Source organism: Triticum aestivum, chromosome 4D, assembly GCF_018294505.1.
Source record: "Triticum aestivum cultivar Chinese Spring chromosome 4D, IWGSC CS RefSeq v2.1, whole genome shotgun sequence".
Classification (NCBI taxonomy): Eukaryota; Viridiplantae; Streptophyta; class Magnoliopsida; order Poales; family Poaceae; genus Triticum; species Triticum aestivum.
This window is the reverse complement of record NC_057805.1, coordinates 392,664,428-392,688,452: the sequence shown is the minus strand read 5'-3', so window position 1 is coordinate 392,688,452 and position 24,025 is coordinate 392,664,428. Positions and strand designations below refer to the sequence as shown.

At 45.0% G+C, this 24,025-nt stretch overlaps 3 protein-coding genes across 3 annotated transcripts; all 3 read left to right on the top strand.

Moving 5' to 3' along the window:
- The first annotated feature begins 247 nt into the window (after positions 1 to 247).
- LOC123098128 (anaphase-promoting complex subunit 6) lies at positions 248 to 14,034 on the top strand. The gene is made up of 16 exons (XM_044520021.1): positions 248 to 792; positions 1,478 to 1,612; positions 1,688 to 1,761; positions 1,956 to 1,995; positions 2,535 to 2,580; positions 3,071 to 3,150; positions 3,261 to 3,433; positions 3,515 to 3,640; positions 3,883 to 3,957; positions 4,247 to 4,372; positions 5,243 to 5,312; positions 7,145 to 7,227; positions 7,895 to 8,008; positions 10,719 to 10,818; positions 13,549 to 13,584; positions 13,682 to 14,034. The coding sequence occupies exons 1-16, from the start codon at positions 412 to 414 to the stop codon at positions 13,772 to 13,774; spliced, it is 1,752 nt and encodes a 583-aa protein (XP_044375956.1). The 5' UTR covers positions 248 to 411; the 3' UTR covers positions 13,775 to 14,034.
- Positions 14,035 to 15,350: 1,316 nt separating this feature from the next.
- Positions 15,351 to 20,337, top strand: LOC123098126 (transmembrane 9 superfamily member 3-like). The gene is made up of 7 exons (NM_001426782.1): positions 15,351 to 15,598; positions 16,067 to 16,107; positions 16,201 to 16,786; positions 18,162 to 18,299; positions 18,422 to 18,578; positions 18,686 to 19,170; positions 19,716 to 20,337. Exons 1-7 carry the CDS (start codon positions 15,444 to 15,446, stop codon positions 19,933 to 19,935), a joined length of 1,782 nt encoding a protein of 593 aa, NP_001413711.1. The 5' UTR covers positions 15,351 to 15,443; the 3' UTR covers positions 19,936 to 20,337.
- A 593-nt stretch (positions 20,338 to 20,930) lies between these two features.
- LOC123098127 (deoxymugineic acid synthase 1-D) lies at positions 20,931 to 23,064 on the top strand. The gene is made up of 3 exons (NM_001426783.1): positions 20,931 to 21,300; positions 22,022 to 22,265; positions 22,372 to 23,064. Exons 1-3 carry the CDS (start codon positions 21,005 to 21,007, stop codon positions 22,774 to 22,776), a joined length of 945 nt encoding a protein of 314 aa, NP_001413712.1. The 5' UTR covers positions 20,931 to 21,004; the 3' UTR covers positions 22,777 to 23,064.
- Positions 23,065 to 24,025: the final 961 nt, after the last annotated feature.

Below are 24,025 nucleotides of genomic sequence, written 5' to 3'. Positions count from 1 at the left end.
TTCTTTCTGTTTTATTTTTTATATTCTTTGTATGCCATGATGTTTGATGAATGTAGATCGGAAGTCTTTTAAAAAAGAAATACCTAGATCAGACTTCTTTTTAAAACAAGATTATATCCAAGTCCCGTAGCCGTTTCAAAAAGCCACACAAGTTTTCCCTTCTTGCTCAAATTGCTCCTCCATCAAAATTGCTCAAATTTACTTCAAGTTTAAATCGACGAGGAACGAATCCATCCGGAACTGACGTCGTCACGCAAACCCGCGGAGCTTCCGACGTTCCCGTCGATCTCTTTCTTTTCTTTCTTCCGCCTTCATTCATCAAAAAATAAATAGGAATTCTTCATTTTCTTTCTTTTCAAGATCAATCCTTCGTTCTCTTTTAAGGAACCACACTTGCGAACCCTAGTTCGAATGTTGGATACAAAATTCGGTTTCCCTCCCTCCTCCCCCGCAGCCGCGCCCCCATCCCGAGCCCCGGCCACAGGCGCAGCGCCGAATCTCAAGCGGAGGAGGAGAGAGGGCGAGGGCGACGCCGGCGCCGACGCTGACATGAGGGAGGAGGCGGTGGAGCGGCTGCGCGGGGTGGTGCGGGACAGCGTCGGGAAGCACCTCTACACGTCCGCCATCTTCCTCGCGGACAAGGTGGCCGCGGCCACGGGCGACCCCGCCGACGTCTACATGCTCGCGCAGGCGCTCTTCCTCGGCCGCCACTTCCGCCGCGCGCTCCACGTGCTCAACAACTCCCGCCTCCTTCGCGACCTGCGCTTCCGGTTCCTCGCCGCCAAGTGCCTCGTGAGCTCCACTCGCCACTCCCCCTTTCTTTTTCCGCTCCCGCATTTCGTCGAACGCGTTGCGTGCGTCTCGATTAAATCCAGTTCCCCCTTCCCCTGTTTTCTTTTTCTTTTTCGGATGGGCGTGCCGCGCGTTCGGGCTTTCTTACCCGTAGTTTGTTTGACCTGAAATTTTGTCAGGCGCACCTAGGTAGTTTTTCGGTCTAATATCTCGCGGGCATTTTCAAGCATTCTGTGAAATTCGTTTGTTCTGCTTTCTGCTGGAGGTGTCTTGAGTCTGATTGGGCATTCTGTTACACAGGTGCTCCCCTAGTGGCTACATCTAGTGGTTTTGTTTCTGGCTTGTATAGAATCCCTAATGCGTTTTTAACTCTTGAGTGATCTTTCCTGCAACTTTGGATGGAAATTGGATTCGCTATGGGGAAAAGATCGAAAGACCTCCTTGTAATTAGTCATTTAGTCAAATTTATTTCTCCAAATTCTGGCACCATGAATGCACTTAAGCATCACGATCTTGTAAAACATTGTCTAATTTATGATTTATAAACAATGCTTTCTTGTCTGTTATAGAAAGATAAACTCTTTTGATTTTTTTTTCTTCATCATTTTAGTTTATTAACTTAGCGACATGATTTGCTCTTTATGTTTTCATCTGCTGTATGGCTCACATTGTCTTTATTGGTCAGGAGGAATTGAAAGAATGGCATCAGTGTCTGATGATGCTTGGTGATGCCAAAGTTGACGAACATGGCAATGTTCTTGATCAGGATGATGGCAGTGACATCTATTTTGATAAGGACGCAGAAGATCACGAGATCAATGTGTGACTTCTCTTCTGTTTCTCTCCTAATAATTGCTTTCACGGTTTCTTATTGTTTTGACTCGTGCTTTTCCAGATCAAATCAGCTATATGTTTCTTACGTGGCAAGGCGTATGAAGCACTGGATAATCGTGATCTTGCTCGGCAATGGTGAATTCAGCAACTTCCATTTTTTCCCCTTAATTAAACTGCTTGTGTATATTCCAAAACAGTATTACCAGCTTCAGTGTGTTCAAAGTTTATTGGCGATTCATTTCTTTCAAGTTTTTCTTTTTTGTGCAGCTTTTAAGTTGAGTGATAGTTTGGTTAACCAGATGTAGTGACGCTGTCTGCTGTTATGTCAGGTACAAGGCAGCAGTTAAAGTTGATCCGTTATGTTATGAGGTGAGAAGAATCATCTGACTCCATAAAGATAAGATATTCTGATGCTTGTTAGCTTTGTTGATTAAATGAATTGTCCCTTATAATTAATACCACGTAAGAAAAAATACCTGTACCTTGATTGTATTTGAATACCAAATTCTATATCTACGAGTACATGCCATGAACCTGAATTTTTTAACCATTCTATGGGTTTGCTCTTGCCTTAACATGTCTAGTTGGGTATCTGAACCTTCTTATGGGCTTGATGCGCTGAGTCAGCTATGGCCCTAGGGACGATGCGCTTTCTAGCATTGCAAATAAAATGCCGCAGGACAATACCCAACCTTCTATGCCCTGAAGGTGATTTCAGAATATCATGGACGTGGGTCATAGTCGTATAATTCTGCAACTTGTTGTCGTGAATGATAACAAAATAATTCTGTTACATCCTAATCTGCCATTGATCTTTCCAGCAGCGCAAAACATCATCCATTGAAATTTGGTGTTGTATGTTATCTTCATTTGGTATGATCCTAACTGTTTTGTAATATCCTTGTCAGGCTCTTGAATGCCTTGTTGATAACTACATGTTAACGTGCGAGGAAGGTAAGCTTTGAAAGTTCAAATCAGCCTTTTCGTTCTTGTTTTGGGGTCTATCTTGAGGTTTGCTTATATCATGCATGCTATAGTTATGTCTTGCATTCTTTGCAAATAAGTAGTGCATTTGTTGTAATATTTGCTTATGTTGTGAATGCCAGTTTTATGTCTTGCATTGTTTTTCAAATATGGACTGCATTCATTTGATACTTGTTTGCATTATTTTTTCTTTTGGTAAAGTTGTGCACTCAGCGCTCTCATCATTGTAAGTATGTATGGGCTGGAAAATGCCGGATATGTATTAACTAGATAAGCTTGACAAAATTGGTCCATTCTTCTGTCTGTTAAGTGTCAAGTGCATCCTTTGGGATATGTCTGTTGATCATCTTATGTCTACTGTCATCATTTGGCTAGTTTATAGAAGAACAAAATTTACCTGCAATTTCCTCTTAGTTCTCACCTTATTGAATCCAAAGTATGATGCTACACTATATTTCAGAATCTGAGTTATTGGCCTCTCTGAAATTCGGGAAAGAAGACGGGTGGCTGTCAGCATTCTACTCATGTTTGATTAGGAAGGTACCCAGCTGAATATTATACCATGCTATACATTGCACCTGAATATACAACCAATCTTTACGTCTTTATTGACATTTTTGTTGGTCTTGGTTTCTTTTACTGCCTTGTAGCATGAAAAAGAATATGTAGTGGAAGCAAAATTCAAGGATCTTGAACGCGAATCTTGCAGTATTTCTCCAAGTTCTGGTCAAATGATGAAAAATAACATCGATGTTTTGGCTTGCAAAGCTGAATACTACCATCAGAGTGGAGAATACCAAAAATGTTTTGAGCTCACATCTGTGTAAGTTGTTAACATTCCTGTTTCATTTTTGTTTCCTCGACTAACGTTGATTTAACATTCTTATGATAATGGTTCTCTCAGTTTACTTGAAAGGGATCCGTTTCATTTAAAATGCACATTAGTGCATTTGGCTGCTGCTATGGAGCTTGGGCATTCCAATGATCTTTATCTCTTGTCATGCAATTTAGTGAAGGACTATCCTCAAAAGTGAGTGTCTACCTTAATAATTGACCAAGCAATTATATATGATAATTTGTTCTACATGATCCCATAAGACAAACTCAGCAGTTCATTTGTGTGTCAAACAGTTTGAGCCATATAATGACATTCTTCTACAATATATGCATCTTCCTACAGTATCTCAAACAACAAGATATATTATACTGGTAGCTTGCAGTCAACCATGTGTAAAGCATATATTTCTAATTTATTTTCTGAACCATCTGCAGAGCTATTTCCTGGTTTGCTGTGGGGTGCTATTACTACTGCATTAAGAAGTATGATCAAGCTAGGAGATACTTTGGGTAAGCATATTGTCCTGTAAAGCTGTCATCACTGTCTTCATTTGAATCTTTGTTATTCTTCATTTTTTTCACTCTGCACTCTTAGTGTGGAAACATGATACTAATTGCTATCTTTTATGGCTGGAAGAACTCTGACACTTTCTTTGTTCTTTCTCTTGTTTTTCTTGATTAGAAGAATAGACACAATGCTCCCATTTCTTCAGATAATTCAGGATATGTTTTGGGCTATTCAATTGTGCCCTCAAAGTTGCCAAATGTACTCTACACTAATATATGTGTTTCCTATCAGCAAAGCTACAGGGTTAGATGGCACATTCCCTCCTGCTTGGTTTGGTACTGGTATTGCTTATGCTGCTCAAGAGGAGGGTGACCAGGCAATGGCTGCATTTAGGACAGCAGCTAGACTATTTCCTGGGTCAGTAACCCCTTTATTTTTATTTGACCTTCCAAACTAACTGCTGATCTAAAGATCAAGTATTTCCCCCCTCTTATTCTGCTGTACTCCATGGAAGAATATTATTCTACTTTAGTTGAATTTTTTATACTAAGTGTCAACTTGCTATTCTTGGCTTCGGCTAGGCAACATGCCACCATTTATTATCTAATACTCCCTTCGTCCCGAATTACTTGTCGTAGAAATGGATGTGTCTAGAACTAAAAATACGTCTAGATACATCCATTTCTGCGACAAGTAATTTGGGGCGGAGGGAGTACAATACAAGTAGTGATTATTCACACAGTTCATCTTGTATTTTGAGTACTCAACTGCAGACCGTGTTGAACTTCTCTCATCTGTTCAATTATGCCATGGATGTTTTTGTCTTCTTTATTCTGAATTTATTAATCACAATGCTATCTAGATATTGATTATGAGAATTGTTCGTTAGTTCCTACCTTTTATTTTGGGGTATAAGAGCATCTGCATCCCTACTTCCCTAGACACTAGAAATGGCTAGAAGTGAGAGAAATTGGCTATCACTAGTGCTAAGGGATGTGATAGACGCTAAGATAAAAACCTTAGCACCATCGCTAAGCTTGGCACCTAATGCCAAATATAATTTATGAATTATTATCTGACTCCTTAGGACCTATAGGTGGTGTTAAGGGATGTGGCTAGAGAAGCTAGGAGAGGTACATAGAGCGAAAGCTAATTTGTATGCTTTAGAGTCTAACTTATAGGCAGTAGCATGCGGGTCCTCTAAGTATCTCTTATTTTGCTTAGTAATCTACACTACTTGTTTTTGTAGCTTCTATCTTACTACTTTCATTTTAATTTACATTTCAGATGTCATCTCCCAACTTTATACATGGGTATGCAATACGTGCGAATGCATAATTTCAAACTTGCGGAGCAGGTATACTTGAGGTCGCTTAGTAGTTTAAATTTGCTTGCAGAACTCTACTGTAACAGAGAAACACACCTTGAGCTAGCGTTTCTGCCCTAATATTTTCCCATTTACATTGATACTTTCATAGTTTCACGGAAACTGTAGGGTTTAATGCCGATAATTGTTGGAAAAATACATTTAGGCAATGGAGATTTCAAGTGCTGATAGCTGTTGGTCAAATACATCAATGTGGATTCTTGGCATGCTGACAGAAAGTGAGCGATCATATTGTTCAAGGAAGTGATACTTGTTGTAGCTCATGGTGAGAGATCATATCTAGTGCACAGACCTAACTTGTGCACTGGGCCCACCTGTGACTCTTCACCTGTTGGATGGAGAAGATATGGGCGCTATTGTCATATTTGCAAAATGAACCTTGTATTTCATGAAACTCAACCTGCGGTCCACCTCATCTCAATTTCGTCAAAGTTCTAGGTGAAACTTAGATAAGTTGGACTGTGGATCCTCTTAGATTAAATACAAGGTTTCTTTTGCAATTATGATGACAACCAAATCCCAACAAGATGGACAGCTGGTTGATTTTGATAAGAAAGTTCTTGTTGCAAAAATGGCAGCAGCCAATGGATCCTGATCATCTTTTCTGAATCCAAAGGATTGAGAGTCAACAGGTGTACATAAATATAGAAATCAATCAGCCAATCAGCACGCATATAGGCACATAAATATAGTACATATATTAGTTGGTTTGTGAACCGGCTTTCTCCCCTAGTTGCTATTTCTAGAGTAACTAGTATTTGCATTATTTTCTAGCGGAACTATTTACTTAAACTTATAACATTTAAACATGGGAAAACATCAGTTGGGAACCCAAATGGAGTGCAACCTACATTGAAACGTATGGAATTTTAAAACATTTATCATTGTCTATAGATATAGGAGAGGCTGTATTCTGTTTCCATGCGAATTTCAAGATCAAGATCAATCACATTCGAAAACTAGAAAGAAGATTTTTTATTTGGATGAGTACTGATTCATCCTTTTTCTTGCACAAGATCTTTTTCATATCTTCTACTTCCCTCCGTTCACTATTATAAGATGTTTTGGATATTTCAATATGACTACATGCGGATTGAAATGAGTGAACAGACACACTAAAACGTGTCTACATACATCTGTTTTAGAAAAATCGTAAAACATCTTATAATAGTGAACGGAGGGAGTGCATATGATGAGCTTGACTTGAAAATTTTATATGGCTATGGATGCTCCTTTGCGGTCCTGTTATCTACATTTTTTCATAACATTCACACATGGTTTCCACAAAGTTTACACTCAAGGTGGGTTCCTTATGATACTTACCCTTTAAACACAACGAAGCTATCCATATTCGTGATCTTGTATACTTGATTTCTTTTGTATATGGGGTATGTAGACTCCAAGCAGGTAGCGAGGCTGGTGCTGTAAAATGGAATTGCAAAGTATCTGTCCTGCTGGCTACTAAATATAATGTCCTCATAAATGTAGTGAGTTCATGCCCAAAATTTTAAGCAAGTTGAATTTGAATCAGGTGGATATTGAACCGGGAAATTTGAGGAATCTCTATGTATTTGATTTTTGCTCGTGCTCGAGCTTCATTCATTTCAGCATCTCTGCCGATTTAACCCCTAAGTTGAAATCTAAGATCTGAAATTCTTGTAGTCGACAAAGGATACTGTTACTTCCGTGACACCATTTACTGCCACTGCTAGCTTGCAGTTACCTCTATAAGCTCGTTTGCAATAAGCAAAGTTTTTTTGGTTGCCATTTCTTATTGATTCAATTTGGTTTCTGTGCTGCAGTTCTTCATGCAAGCGAAGTCCATTTGTCCATCTGATCCACTTATATATAACGAGCTGGGTGTTGTAGCTTATAATATGAAAGAGTAAGAGAACTTCTCTGTTCTGAAGGCTTTTCTTATTCTAGTATGATGTACCCACCAAATACTTCACTTTACCTCTAGACAGTTCGCCCCAAGAACAGCTTCCCTAACGTCTGGCTTAAAGCTTACTACAAAAATGCCATGTTAAGGCAGTGGAAAAATTGCATTCATCACAGAGCTCCGGGACATCGTGAAATACGCAAAACAAGTATTCCCTCCGTCCGAAAAAGCTTGTCCTGAGTTTGTCCCTCAAATGGATGTATCTAGCACTAACTTGGTGCTAGATACATCCATTTGAGGGACAAGCTTTTTCGGCCGGAGGGAGTAGTTGTTAAAAGTCTTAATGATGTTGCCCATGATGTAGATATTGCTTTTTTAAGTAGGCCATTGAAATTTTTGAATACTTTTACGTGCATTTTGAACAAAATTCTTGATTCAGCATGGAGTCTTATGTGCAGAGCATGTTTGAAGTGGGGCACAGATTTAGATTTAAGAAATTTCATACACATAATCTGTGACGAATATTGTTTTCCTTTTTCTCATGCACTTCTCCGTTCAACAGGCTTATGATATTTCATCTTGTTGGATAGAAAGTAACAAAGTAATTTCAGATACTTTTATGTGTTTTTTGCTCTTTGGGACTTGATAATGTTATTTGTTTCATGTTTAGGTATCAAAATGCAGTTCAGTGGTTTGAGTTAACACTGACTCATACTTCATCGTCCCCAAATGAAATGTGGGAACCAACAATGGTGAATCTTGGACACACACTGCGGAAACTGAAGTAAGTGAAGACACTGCATCCCGTTGTTATGTTTTAGTTTATAAATCCACTGTCTTTCAACCTGTTTATGCTAGCTGAACTAGAGACTTGCCAAGACCAATCTCACTTACATGCTTCATTGGTCATTGCAACTATATGCAACAACAACAACAACAACAACAACAACAACAGCAACAACGCCTTTAGTCCCAAACAAGTTGGGGCGTCATTATATGCATGTGGACAGAAAAATGCAAGGACATGTAAAATGAAGTGTTGTATTTAGTTGACACATCAGCAGTTGCTCTGTAAACGTCTTGATCCTGTTGTTGCAGCCCTAGACTAGCTCTGGACGAAGGTAGAAGAAGCACTTTTTCTGGCGACCAACGCCCTGGCGCTACAACGCCCCGGTGTTCAAAGGCCCTGGTTTTTCATTGTTCAACTAGCCACAACCGCACGCTACAAACATGAACAGCCCAGCCGGCTTTGTAGTGCAGCAGCTACGCAGCGCCCAAGTTTCCACCGTGCATGCACCCACGCACACCTAGCTACTGCATGTGAACGATCCGCTCGGCCAGCGCGCACGACGCGCACAGCGCGCATGACTCGGCCAGCTCCACATCGCTCCTAACAGCTAACTACTACAACCAACTAGCTAGCTAACACACACACGCACGCACACGGGCCATACACTGCCCATACACACACGCCACGCCACTGCGTCCCACACGTCCCGCCCGTCCCGCGCGTCACCGACACGCCCGACGAGCCCGATGGCACCAGTGTGTCCCGCCCGTCCCGCGCGCGCACGACGCTCCCGACGAGACCGACCACACACGCTGTGGCTTATTCCAACACACACCCCCTAAGCCACGGCCTACAGCAGGTGAGTCCATCGTCGTCGATGTCGCCATGGCCGCTCCTACGGCCTCCTCGACGCTTGACGCTGCCTCCATGACGCCACGCCCTGCACGCCCCGGCTCGCGCACACGATCACGCACTGACGTGATCGACGCGGCTGCCCTGCGCTCCGCTGGACGCGTTCTCCCCCGGTGATCCGCACGCCCGTACGCGCGCCCGCGGCCCCGACGCGCCCGACGCGTCCAGTGCGCACCCATAACACGCACCGGTCGCGCCCGGCTCGCCGCCGCGCCTTATTGCCCTGCACCGCTGCGGCCTCAACCGCAGCGCAGCGCCTCCACGGTCGTCGCGCCGAGCTGCCGCGGCCTCTGCGACACCACGCAGGTCCTCCGCGACCTCCTCGTCTCCGCGACCGCCGTTGCTCGTCGCGTGCACGGCATCACGCCACACCGCCGTGGACTCGCCGCGCGTTGCCGACGCCACGCGCTCGCCGCGTGCCCGGCATCACGCCCCACCGCCGTGGACTCGCCGCGCGTTGCCGACGCCACGCGCTCGCCGCGCGCCGTTGCCAAGACCTTCATGTCCGCCGCGCACCACGCGTGCCGCCGCACGCCACGGCCGCCCCTCGAACCCGGTCGCTCTGATGCCAATTGTTGTTGCAGCCCTAGACTAGCTCTGGACGAAGGTAGAAGAAGCACTTTTTCTGGCGACCAACGCCCCGGCGCTACAATGCCCCGGCGTTCAAACGCCCTGGTTTTTCATTGTTCAACTAGCCACAACCGCACACTACAAACATGAACAGCCCAGCCGGCTTTGTAGTGCAGCAGCTACGCAGCGCCCAAGTTTCCACCGTGCATGCACCCACGCACACCTAGCTACTGCATGTGAGCGATCCGCTCGGCCAGCGTGCACGCGCGCGCATGACTCGGCCAGCTCCACATCGCTCCTAACAGCTAACTACCACAACCAACTAGCTAGCTAACACACACACGCACGCACACGGGCCATACACTGCCCATACACACACGCCACGCCGCTGCGTCCCACACGTCCCGCCCGTCCCGCGCGTCACCGACACGCCCGACGAACCCGACGAGCCCGACGGCACCAGTGTGTCCCGCACGCGCCCAACGCGCCCGACGAGCCCGACCACACACGCCGTGGCTTATTCCAACAGATCCTAAGCGGTCGAGTCTTAAAAAGAGGTTGGAGTGGATGTTCAAATTCCTATGGAAGGCATAGGAATCCATTCTATATGAATTTGGGTGTCATCATTCCTTTGATCCCATGGCAATAAAAGGGGGCAGCCCCAGTGCATGTAGCTCCCGCTTGCGCAGGGTCTGGGGAAGGGTCCGACCACTTTGGGTCTATTGTACGCAGCCTTTCCCTACATTTCTGCAAGAGGCTGTTTCCAGGACTTGAGGCAGCAGCTTGACCACTGCGCCAAGGCTCCCCTTCTTTGATCCAATGGCAATCTGTAGGAAAAATTCTAATGGATCGGAATCCCATGAAGTTACTACAATCCAAAGACGGCCTTACCATCTACAAAATAAATGAGAAAAATATTTTTGGAGCTATTACTTGACTATGCATGAGTGCTCTTAAATCTGTGGTATTGTTGTAGAGCCAAAATGAAGTTATCAACCTTACCATAATTTACTTAATATACAACACATACATAGTGCCTAACATATTGTCATATTCTCACATATAGGAGCTTTTCTTTTGGATAAACTTCATCATTGGTATTTTGTTTCTTGTTGTGCATGGATTAGTATAACTAGGATGACTGGTACATTTTATTAGCTCTGATCAAAATGTCTTAAAAAAAGAGATCATGTTATTTCCCAACTAACACTTGTTTCAACAGGCAATATAAGAAAGCAATATCATATTATGAAAAGGCGCTCACTTTTCCAACAAAAACTCTGAGTGCATTTTCTGGTCTTGCTTATACGTACCAACTTATGGTATTTCCCCGATCCTCTTTAATTTATCGTTTTGTAGATTGTTATTTCTACTGCAATGATATCCTCCTAATATATTATTGATAGAACCTGGAAGATGCAGTATGTTATCGATCATATCGCTTTGCTCATGAATAATTATTTTATATCCATAATAATGTTGAAACTTGAAAACTTAAGCTCATATGCAGCCATATGGTTCTGTTACAACTGTCTGTTTTGCACAAATGTGTGATATAGCTACAGGAACACTGCATTTCCGCAAAGGAACTTTACAGGGATTCGGCGAGTATAGGGTGTTGTAGAGGGGAATGATGGGCAGCAGATAATGTTTGCGTCTGGGTTGGGCTTGTGCTGTAATTGTTAGTGTCTTTTAAGTTGGCCTATAAATTCTTATTTCTGAGTCGATGATCCTGAGAGTTGATTTTTTATCCAATAGAAATCGAGTACTTGCGCATTTTGAAGCTGTACAGAACTTGGTCGACTTAGAATTAGAAATAGTTATTTCTTGGGTGACTTAGAAATAACAAATCTATTCTTTCTACAACAACAACAACAACAACAAAGCCTTTAGTCCCAAGCAAGTTGGGGTAGGCTAGAGGAGAAACCTATAAGATCTCGCGACCAACTCATGGTTCTGGCACATGGATAGCAAGCTTCCACGCACCCCTTTCCATGGCTCGTTCTTTGGTGATATTTCAATCCTTCAGATCTCTCTTTACTGATTCCTCCCATGTCAAGTTCAGTCTACCCCGACCTCTCTTGACATTATCAGCACGCTTTAGCCGTCCGCTATGCACTGGAGCTTCTGGAGGCCTGCGCTGAATATGCCCAAACCATTTCAGACGATGTTGGACAAGCTTCTCTTCAATCGGTGCTACCCCAACTCTATTTTGTATATCATCATTCCGGACTCGGTCCTTCCTCGTGTGGCCACACATCCATCTCAACATGCGCATCTCCGCCACACCTAACTGATATGTCGCCTTTTAGTCTGCCAACACTCAGCGCCATACAACATTGCGGGCTGGACCGCCGTCCTATAGAACTTGCCTTTTAGCTTTTGTGGCACTCTCTTGTCGCAGAGAATGCCAGAAGTTTGGCGCTATCCATCCAGCTTTGATTCGATGGTTCACATCTTCATCAATACCCCCATCCTTCTGCAACATTAACCCCAAATATCGAAAGGTGTCCTTCTGAGGCACCTCCTGCCCATCAAGGCCAACCTCCTCCTCGTGCCTGGTAGTACTGAAATCGCACCTCATGTACTCGGTTTTAGTTCTACTAAGCGTAAAACCTTCCGATTCCAAGGTTTGTCTCCATAACTCTAACTTCCTATTGACCCCCGTCCGACTATCGTCGACTAGCACCACATCATCCGCAAAGAGCATACACCATGGGACATCTCCTTGTATATCCCTTGTGACCTTATCCATCACCAAAGCAAAAAGATAAGGGCTCAAAGCTAGCCCCTGGCGCAGTCCTATTTTAATCGGGAAGTCATCAGTGTCGAACACTTGTCACAACATTATCGTACATGTCCTTGATGAGGGTAATGTACTTTGCTGGGACTTTGTGTTTCTTCAAGGCCCACCACATGACATTCCGCGGTATCTTATCATAGGCCTTCTCCAAGTCAACGAAGACCATATGCAAGTCCTTCTTTTGCTCCTTGTATCTCTCCATAAGTTGTACCAAGAAAATGGCTTCCATGGTCAACCTCCCAGGCATGAAACCAAACTGATTTTTGGTCACGCTTGTCATTCTTCTTTCTTCTTAAGCGGTGCTCAATGACTCTCTCCCATAGCTTCATTGTATGGCTCGTCAGCTGAATTCCACGGTAATTAGTACAACTCTGAACATCTCCCTTGTTCTTGAAGATTGGCACTAATATACCCCGTCTCCATTCTTCTGGCATCTTGTTTGCCTGAAAAATGAGGTTGAAAAGCTTGGTTAGCCATACTATCGCTATGTCCCCGAGGCCTCTCCACACCTCAATGGGAATACAATCAGGGCCCATCGCCTTGCCTCCTTTCATCCCTTTTAAAGCCTCCTTGACCTCAGACTCCTGGATTCGCCGCACAAAACGCCTGCTGGTATCATCAAAGGAGTCGTCCAGTTCAATGGTAGAATCTATCATTCTCCCCATTGAACAACTTGTCGAAGTACTCCCACCATCTATGCTTAATCTCCTCGTCCTTCACCACGAGTTGGTCTGCTCCGACCTTGATGCATTTGACTTGGTCAACATCCCTCGTCTAATAAGTTAAAAAATACCAGGGATACTTCGAGATACATGTACCTCAGTGTACCCCCACTCTTCTCTAGTGAGTGCCAATGATTAGATGCAACTGTGGACCAGTCCATCATGACAGGATGCCATTTGTAAGAACTTGAGAATGGCGGGGTACTTGGTTTCAAAAGACCCGGGTGGGTACTGTTTCCAGTCACTATTTTGGTGCAGGCTCATTCTGGTTGTAATTTAAGCTCACTAACAAACTGAAACAATCAGGCAGGAAGGAGTTTAGGGTTACACACCAATATGTGCACTTGGAATTTGGAAGGAAACAGTATTCTTTTAAAAGAAAACTCGTGGTTTCAAGAATGAGAGCAATGTCCTTCACTTATTAGTCCAAGTTTTGACACTTTTGACTGTTTGAGCTTAATAAGTAATGAGAGTCATTTATTTCTGTGTGCATATTACTTCTAATAATATTCATTTCAATATTACAGGATGATTTTGAAGCTGCCATAACTTACTACCACAAGGTGAGTTTTTATGTTTAGCCTTGTTGATTGTAAACACCTTGTTGATCGTAAACAATAGGTTGGACTAGGATTTTTCTCACCTCTGCTTTTTTTTCAGGCTCTATGGTTGAAACCAGACGACCAGTTTTGCACTGACATGCTAACATTAGCTCTTGAGACCAGCTGCCAAAGCACCGCTCGGAGAAAATAGTTTTAGGCATGATAGCTGTTTGCAAATTGCAAAAGCGCTGTTGTAACTTAAATGGGTGTTGCTCTGACATCAAATCCATTCATTTGTAGCCAATTGTTGTAAAGTCATATCTGTAGTATGTAATCGCTCTCAAGTTGATATGTAACCACTCAAGACAGATTCTGGAATTGTGGTGCAGTATTGAGATTTTGCTGAAATTTTCTAATGCAATGTAAATATTACAGGTTCCTTTTCACAAGTAATGCTGTCCATGAATATCCTGTACTTTCTTTTGTTACTTTATTTATTCCTTATGTTGCCCAGTTCTGTGAACCCTGACACGGAATACTATCATTTATTCGGGGGTTGACTAAAGCTCCTTTTGGGATATTGCAATTTCATTAATTAGCGTGGTAAGATGCATATAGATTCTTGTGCCCGTTTTCCTTCTTTTGGATTCTTTTTCATATAGCTTACAACATAGCACGTGGTTAGATTCTTGTGTCCTTGGTAAGACATCAGCCTTGATGGTTCGATTTTGACCTAGTTCAGGTCAAACTGAAGGGGTAATTTGGAGGCATTCTGAGCAAAGAAGTATCGTTAAGTGTGCTCACTAATTCCAGTCTCATTGTGATTGAAACATTTTCATCTTGTTTTTTTTTTAAATTTGAAACTACTCCGTACACGACAGTGCATGGGCGAATCTGGACGATGTCGATCTAAAACGGGCTGGTTTGCCAAAAGATGCAATCCAATGGATGTTTTGATCCATCGTCCAGATTTCGGGTGAAAAGTTTGTCGTCCCTATAGCACTGCTCTTTTTCTATTGTGTGTGGAAATGTTTTCTGTTTTCTACTAGGAGCCTTTCCATGGTGTGTTCAATTATGAATCTTTTTCTGTTTTTAGGAGGCTGTCGGTGGTTGTGCCTTAGGACGCAAAGCGCGAGTTCATTTAATTAAGTAACTACTAGTAGTAGTAGTATCCTAAAAAAAAAGAAAATAGTAGTAGTAGTAGTATATGGCCGTAAGGCTGGTCATAGTGAGGAGTAACTTATATTAGTGTCATGCATATAAAACTAGTCTAAGTTACTACCTTCATAGTGCAAAGCAAAGTACTATCATAGATGGCTTCATTTATTAGCTTGTAGACTCATCATTTTTCGAAAAGTGCTATGTTACACTAACATATTATGTTACTCTAAACACCTCTCTCCTCATTAACTACATCTCACATAAGCAAAAATTTCTTGAAAAGTGCTATGTTACTATCCTAACGAGATTTGATAATGCGGTCAGGCCAAAAAGGTGCTAAAGAGACTTGCACCAGACTCCTCCCACCCGGGGGATCGACCGACGCGTCGACCAAATGTGGGTTCGCTAGCTGACCAATGCACACAAAGGCGAACCGATCGAGTAGTACATCGCCACCTTCCGCCACCACCCAACCCAACCCAACCCAACCATCACGAGCGAGGAGGGGAGAAAAAAAAGAACGCCATCCGAGCCAACCCCGCCCCCCCGGCCAGAGCCAGATCTCCATCCTTCCTTCCTCCTCCGACTCCCTCTTCTATTTCTATTAAGAAGGAAGCAAGCAGGGACAGGGCGCCACTCAGATCTCTCCGCCCCTTCCTCTCCTCGTGCCCCCAACCCGCCTCTCGTCAACGTCGCCCCGCCCGAGGAGAGGACGAGCGATGGCATCGCCGGCCGCGCGCGCGGCCTCGGCGCTCCTCCTCCTGCTCGCCCTCGCCGTCGCCGGCGTCCTCTCCGACGGCTCCGACCACCGCTACAAGCTCGGCGACCCCGTCCCGCTCTACGCCAACAAGGTCGGCCCCTTCCACAACCCCAGGTCAGCCAGATCTCCATCCCATCCCTCCCCTCCCTCCTCCAGATCCCTTTCGGTTCATTCCCTGTCCGCGCGTGGGGGGTCGTCGGATCCATCGGGTTCCGCGGGAGAGTGGCCGTGCCGTGTATTGCTCCGGTCTGATGCCGGGGCGGAATGGTCTGGGTGCGAGGGTTTACGCCGCGTCACGATGGTTAGCACCGCCTAGTTTCGGAGGAGATCTGGCGGAGAGCTCCCGGAGTGGTGGATTGGGCAGCGTCGCAACTGATTCAGTGCACTCCGGATCTCCTTCACGTAGGCTTCTATTTATGTCTGTCTTCAGTAAAGTGTCGGTTCTTATTGGTTTGGGCGCCAATTTTGGATGTATCGAACGAGCTTTTGTCTGCAGCGTTAGGAACCGGATCTGTATGCTAAAGCAGATTTGTGCCCCTCTATAAACGCAAAATTCTCACGCCTTACTTCCTTTCCTTGCAGCGAGACGTACCGCTACTTCGACCTCCCTTTCTGCTCCCCGGGTTAGTTGGCCACTACTCATTCCATTACTTGCTTGGTTTAGTAAGTTCTCTCTCAAACTATCTCATGCTTATTATGTGTGGCTTTAATTTCAGAGAAAGTGAAGGAGAAGAGCGAGGCCCTCGGCGAGGTCCTCAATGGGGATCGGTTGGTTGATGCGCCCTACAAGCTTGATTTCCGCACCGATCACGATTCCAAGGCCGTTTGCCCCAAGAAGCTTACCAAGGAGGACGTGGCCAAGTTCCGGAACGCGGTAGCCAAGGACTACTACTTCCAGATGTACTACGATGATCTCCCGCTGTGGGGTTTCATCGGTAAGGTCGAGAAGGGAGGCAAGCCTGACCCGAGCGAGTGGAAGTACTACCTCTACAGGCACATTATCTTTGACATCCTCTACAACAACGACCGTGTCATTGAGATCAATGTGCATACCGACCAGAGTGCACTGGTTGACCTGACGGAGGACAAGGAGGTTAATGTGGATTTCCTTTACACTGTCAAGTGGAAGGAGACACCTACACCATTCGAGAAGAGGATGGAGAAGTATTCCAGCTCCTCCAACATGCCGCATCACTTGGAGGTTCATTGGTTCTCCATTATAAATTCTTGTGTTACGGTCCTTCTCCTCACAGGGTTCTTGGCAACAATCCTCATGCGAGTTCTGAAGAATGATTTTGTTAAGTAAGTTTCCACCAAACTTCATTTATGTGAATAACTGATTCACTATTGCTTATACAATGTTCAGTTTTGGTATACCCCTACTGCATTGCCATACATTACAGAGACACACAAACTCACCTCATAGGCTTTGTTCCTCAGTTCTTACTGCAAAACACTCGTGATACATTTCCATGAAACATATCTGAAAGATTGTTTAGGGTCTGTTTGAATAGTATTATTCTGATAACACAGTTTTTTTTTGCGATCGCAATGTCATGCCCACTTGAATCCTACGTGATTAAGTTTGTACCAAAGGGTGCTTGGTTGCACCATAGGAAAAACAAAGGAATCTTTCCAATAGGTTTCAAGTCAATGGATCAAATCCTACAAATCAAACAAAAGGAAAATTCCTAAGAATCTTTTGAATTAAAGAGTCCCTCTGTCTTTTGGTAATCTGTCATGGATATATTTAATCTCTTGTCGTGAATGGATATATTCTCTTACATCCATTATTCCATTCATCGATCCAGCCTAATTGCTTCCAGCCAGCTTCACCATTGATTCTTCCAGACCTTATTTCAGCCAGATGTTATAGAGCTAGCAAAAGTTACTGTCCCTAGATCCTAATTAGGACAAAGATCTTAGACCTCCTCCAATGCACTAGTGCTAAGATGAGGTGCTAAGCACATTAAAGAGCTAAGCAACTAAAATCCCCAATGCAAAGGTGCTTAATTTGTTGTTGCTAAGCATTCTTCATTTAATGGTTTAGCAACTAAAGTTATCCATGCATTGGTGGGCTTCTTTCATTTAAGTGTTTTCCCTAGGTTCCCGTGCTTGTCATTGTTTCTTCCTGGGGTCACCACACCCATCTCTCTCCTCTTAATTACCTTGCCACATCATCTTTTTTGCCTACATGGCAGCCTTAGCACCTGTACAAGGTGGAGCATTGGGAGGGGCCTTATAGTCCCCTTCTAAGTTTTCTCTGGTTGATATTTAGCTCAATTTGGTATGGCTGGATTGTTTTGCATGTCAGCCGGGCAAGCTTCACGAATGATGTGCAAATCTAGTATCTTTATAGCATTCACATACAAATGTTTGGTCAGCATGCAAGCAGGCAACCTATTGACTGGTTAATTAGTTTTTACCTTTAGGCCTATGCTTTATCCCTTATATTGGATGATGTTCTGTAGTTGAGGATGTAGCCCGCTGCATGATTTAGAATAAGTTTATGAAACAGATTACTTCATGGGCATATTCGTATTTTGCCCATTCTATGATGTAATCTAGCAATGATTTGACTGTGATTTCCTCAGTTTTGGTCTTCCCTATTGATATATTAAGAGCATCGACTGCATTTCTTTTCTATGTTTCTGAACATCATATATATTATTTGAAGGTATGCCCATGATGAGGAAGCAGCTGATGACCAAGAAGAGTCTGGATGGAAGTATATTCACGGTGATGTCTTTCGGTTCCCCAAGAACAAGTCATTGTTTTCGGCTGCTCTTGGCACTGGAACTCAACTGTTTGCTCTGTAAGTGCTGATGCATTCTTTTTTTTTTGCCTTTTATACTATTACCATACCGTGTGTAAATAAAAATCATTTAGTTATTCCTTGGATTGCGCATATCTAACGATATTATTTGGACATGGCAGAACAACCTTTATATTCCTGCTTGCACTCGTTGGAGTATTCTACCCTTACAATCGTGGTGCCCTTTTCACCGCATTGGTCGTCATCTATGCACTCACCTCAGGAATTGCTGGTTACATTGCAACCTCTTTCTATTGCCAGCTAGAGGGAACGAACTGGGTATGTGTTGATATCCCTAGATTATTCTGTCAAGTTGATATTTTTGAAAGCATGCATTATATTTGTTCTATAGTTCTAACACTATGATTTTATGCTTGTATTCTCAGGTGAGGAACTTGCTACTGACAGGATGCCTGTTTTGTGGACCTCTCTTCCTGACATTCTGTTTCTTGAACACTGTTGCCATTGCTTATAGTGCAACAGCAGCATTGCCGTTCGGCACCATCTGTGTCATTGTGCTGATCTGGACCTTAGTCACATTCCCTCTACTAGTTTTGGGAGGCATTGCTGGTAAAAACAGCAAGAGTGAATTCCAGGCTCCTTGCCGTACCACCAAATACCCTAGGGAGATTCCTCCACTTCCCTGGTACCGGACAACAGTTCCGCAGATGGCTATGGCTGGATTTTTGCCTTTCAGCGCTATATATATCGAGCTCTACTACATCTTTGCTAGTGTTTGGGGCCACCGAATTTACACGATCTACAGCATTCTCTTCATAGTCTTCATCATCCTGCTTATTGTCACTGCCTTCATCACTGTTGCGCTGACATACTTCCAGCTTGCTGCTGAAGACCATGAGTGGTGGTGGAGGTACAGCCATTTTTCTTATCACCATAATTTTGGTGCTGGAATTGCAGCTTATTAGCAATATTATGGCATTAGTAAAGTTTGTTACAACTCATGAGTTCCTGAAATCTGTTACAATTCCTGATCTGGAGTCATGCTTTTTCAACCACAAGTCATGTTCTTCTTACATGTAAACGTCATGAATACATTGTCATGGATACTGCATATGTTGATATGCTACAAACTTGGCATATACCATACCAGCATAATTTTTTTTTGTCGATACAGATACATATTAAATGTTTGAGAGATGATTGTCCAGATAAAGTACTTACAATAATTGTACCCTATTAAATTTGGATTTGTATTGTATCCGTTTTCCATGCTAGGTTATTTGTTATTTGTTATTTGGCTCTGCTCTGGTTATTTGTTAAATGACCAATCAGACAAAGTATCAACACTTCTTAATGACGCCCATCTAACCAGTAGCCATTTTTGCTTTTGCCTTTTCTGTTGGAAAATCTTGTCATTGTTGTGCTGAACATTTTTTTGTAAAATTTTCTGAACAGGTCATTCCTATGCGGAGGATCAACTGGATTTTTCGTCTATGGCTACTGTCTGTACTACTACTATGCCCGATCGGATATGTCTGGGTTCATGCAGACCTCTTTCTTCTTTGGGTACATGGCGTGCATCTGCTATGCATTCTTCCTGATGCTGGGTATGGTGGGCTTCCGTGCCGCCCTGTTCTTTGTTCGGCACATATACAAGTCGATCAAGTGTGAGTAAAGTGTGGTTGGAGGAAGAAGAGCAGCAAGCAGAGTTGTACTCCTTTTTGGTGCCGCTAAGAAGTCCCAGTATAGAAAAGGTTAGCTCTCGCGTGCAACAGGAAGCAACTAGAGATTGGCATGTTTGAGATTAGGCCATTATTCGTAGGAAGAGGTAATGAACCTATAAAATTTCTTGTCATTGTGCGACCGGTATGATGAACCGTCTTTCCTTTGATCCCCCCCATGTATTATGTGACGTCCAGACAGTATTACTTTGTTGAACCATAACAGCCCATATAAATTTCTGTGCAAGTTCCTATGGCAGAAAGAAAGGGCATGCCCAGTTGATCTGTACCTTTGTCCTTGTATCCTATGCGTTCTGGTTATATATTGTCAGATTTTGAAATATTTTCTTTACAAATCTGGCAAAGTTTCTTCTGTAATTTACCAGTGAGCTAATTGCCAAGCACCTCTGAAGGTCCTCTTATTTATTTGTTCATAACCATTTTTTCACAACATCGGTACAGATTACAGAAGCACAGTTTATTAAAGAGAAAAAGGAAAGCATAAAGGAGAAATCAATAACTCCGTGTTACACTGGCGATATCTTTAGAAAAATGCCATGGAATTAGTAGAGTAGTGTGACATTTCAACTGCTGCTTTGCTTATTTTTGGCTAAAGCATGGTGATGCAGGCATGGACTTGGCTGTGGCCTCGTGCCGGTTCTAGCAGGTTGGCATGATCAGCGCCTTTCTTTTGTAGCCGCATCGTCCAAGGATAGGACACGGCAACGCCCAAATCGTAAAAACGGACGCAGAAAGCACGCTGCGTCTAGACTAACACCAAGAATTTCCGCATCTTTAATCGGCCAAAAGCTTGCACCGACCCGAGGAGCTCAACCACTCCTACCACTACCAGTGACCCGAGGCACGTCTCATGCCGTCACATGCCGTCAACGCCTCGGAAGAGCGCATATATGCGGCGTATCCCGCAGATTGTATTAACCCCAGGCACGCCTCCCGCTGCAACTAACCCGAGTCCTTTCACCCTGCACAGAATCTCAGCACCCACAGGTCTCGACTCAAGCCATGGGCGCCGGCGAGAAGACGGCCGCGGGCATGCCGCGCATCGGCATGGGCACGGCGGTGCAGGGGCCCAAGCCGGACCCCATCCGCCGCGCCGTCCTCCGCGCCATCGAGATAGGGTACCGCCACTTCGACACGGCGGCGCACTACGAGACCGAGGCCCCCATCGGCGAGGCCGCCGCCGAGGCCGTGCGCTCCGGCGCCGTCGCCTCCCGGGACGAGCTCTTCATCACCTCCAAGCTCTGGTGCAGCGACGCCCACCGCGACAGGGTCGTCCCCGCCCTCAGGCAGTCGCTCCGGTACGGCGCCCATCTCCTCCTCTTGCTCAGATTTCGATTTCGCTTGGATCTCATGATAATCATGACAAGCCTGTGCTCTAGGGTCGGTCGTGTAGCACTGAGGTAGGAGTATTACAGCTATCCTGTCTGTGATTAAGGCCTGAAAAGCATGGAACCAATTGCCAATTTGCCGCTGAAGCAAAACCTAGAAAATACTGAAGAGAGACATACATAATACTAGTAGATGATAATACTACATGGGACCAATTGCATACTACTCCAACTGACCGCTTGAAAACCACTGCTAGGAAGGAGTGAAATGGGTTTGACAGGCATGCCGGGTTTGTCACTTTGATGTGCACCTATCTTTCAGGCATATCAGTTGAGCCCACACATCAACGGTGTCGGCCCAAGTTCCAACAAACGTGGATCTTTCTCACACACCACACTGATCTGATCTGACAACCTGAACAAGAAACCCAGTAGAAATTCACTGTCGCGTAAAGCCAACATTGCAATTCCCAGAAGACACTAGCTGGAGCAAGCTAGCTTAGCTAGCTCCAAATACAGATCAAATCAGTCCTGTCGTGCATCATCGATCGACTCACGGGCACTGAACCCAACATTGCAAGTGCACCGTTGCGCCATCGTGTAACTGATCTAGTACTATTATTGGTTAGAGAATGGCCCCTGACAGGAATTACTTAACCACGGCGCATCCGCGTAATGAATGGCACTGCAGGAATCTCCAGATGGAGTACGTGGACCTGTACCTTGTCCACTGGCCGGTGTCCATGAAGCCCGGGCGGTTCAAGGCCCCCTTCACGGCCGAGGACTTCGTGCCCTTCGACATGCGGGCCGTGTGGGAGGCCATGGAGGAGTGCCACAGGCTGGGCCTCGCCAAGGCCATCGGCGTCGCCAATTTCTCCTGCAAGAAGCTGGAGACCCTCCTCTCCTTCGCCACCATCCCTCCCACCGTCAATCAGGTCACCATACATTCCTACATACAGTACATCTAATTGATTTTGTTCATAAAAAATACAAGTAGATCATACACACGACGAAGTGAGTGACCGATGTGTCCTTTTGCAGGTGGAGGTGAACCCGGTGTGGCAGCAGAGAAAGCTGAGGGAGTTCTGCAGGGGCAAGGGCATCCAGCTGTGCGCCTACTCGCCGCTGGGGGCCAAGGGCACGCACTGGGGCAGCGACGCCGTGATGGACGCCGGCGTCCTGCAGGAGATCGCCGCGTCCAGGGGCAAGAGCGTGGCGCAGGTGTGCCTGAGGTGGGTGTACGAGCAGGGGGACTGCCTCATCGTCAAGAGCTTCGACGAGGCCCGGATGAGGGAGAACCTGGAGGTGGACGGCTGGGAGCTCACGGAGGAGGAGCGCCTCCGGATCGCCGAGATCCCGCAGCGCAAGATCAACCTCGGCAAGCGCTACGTGTCCGAGCACGGGCCCTACAAGTCCCTCGAGGAGCTCTGGGACGGCGAGATATGAGTAGCCAGTGGAGAGGCCGACTGTCCGGCGCTACGTGTGTGCTGGGTGTCATCCTTGGCCATGGGCGGGTGGTTGATCGGGGGACGATTTCCCTTTGAATAAAATCATGTTCTGCATTGTGTTTCAGTGAATAAATGAAGATGTTTACTGCCGCATTTAAGGAGAGTTATTAAGAGATCGGGATCATCTCATCATGTTATTATGCGTACTTTCCTGGCAATGTAAGTTGTTCCAAGGGCAGAACAGAACAAAAAGAAGTGTGTATGTAAATAAAGAGAGGCAGCGGCGTCGAGTTTCATCATGGGCCGTATGCCGCATGCGCTCGACGCAAGCATCTGCTATAATGGGTGGCAGAGCAGCCCACTGACGGCTAGCCGTCGTCGTGCCAACCGGCCGGGCCCGACAATGCCGGCGAAGTGCCGTGCTTGCTTTTAGAAAAATGGTAGCTCTTGCTCGGCGGCCGGGTGACTAGCACGACCAGTCAGATGTTGCAGTGCCGGTGCTAAGCTAACGTACGTCAAGTGTGTGAGAAACTGCACATTTGTCATTTTTTCAAATATAACATATAGTACTACTAGTCTGCAAGTACTACCCATTTCGGCCCCTGAAATACTCCGCTGCTGATGTCCATGTTTGTTAGTCCTGAACATTCCGAGAATGTACTCTACTAGGATTTGGGATGCGATCAATGCATGGCTGGGGATGCAATCTCAGGTCAGTTCCTGGTCCGCTCTTCCATCGGTGGCAACGTGGTGGAACGGACATGGTGGGATGGTGGGAGTCAACAGGAATGCCTATAATTCTTTGAGGACGACGATAACTGCCACACGTGTGGGCGTTAAGGGGTCTGCACATATGTTTTGTGTGGTGTCTAAGAGGACCAGTTCACACGTCTATGTATGGGCGAAACAACTAGCGCACACACGCCTCTTTTTTTACTTGCGGTCCCTCTCACACGCCTACGTGTGGGCAAAATGCATAACGCCCACATGACCTCTCTTAGCTACCTATCTCACGGTCCCGCACGCCCCGCGTGACAGTCACCACGCGTCCCCGCAGTTGCCATGGTCCGGACCCTCTTCAATGTCCGTTTAACTGCAGTTGCCATGTCGCTGAACTACAGTTGCCATGTCGGACAACTACAGTTGTCATGGTTGCTCAACTGCAGTTGCCATCTCAGGTCAAGTGCCAGATGCCATTTTGGACAACTGCAGCTGTTGCCATGTATGGTCTGGTTTACTACAGTTGC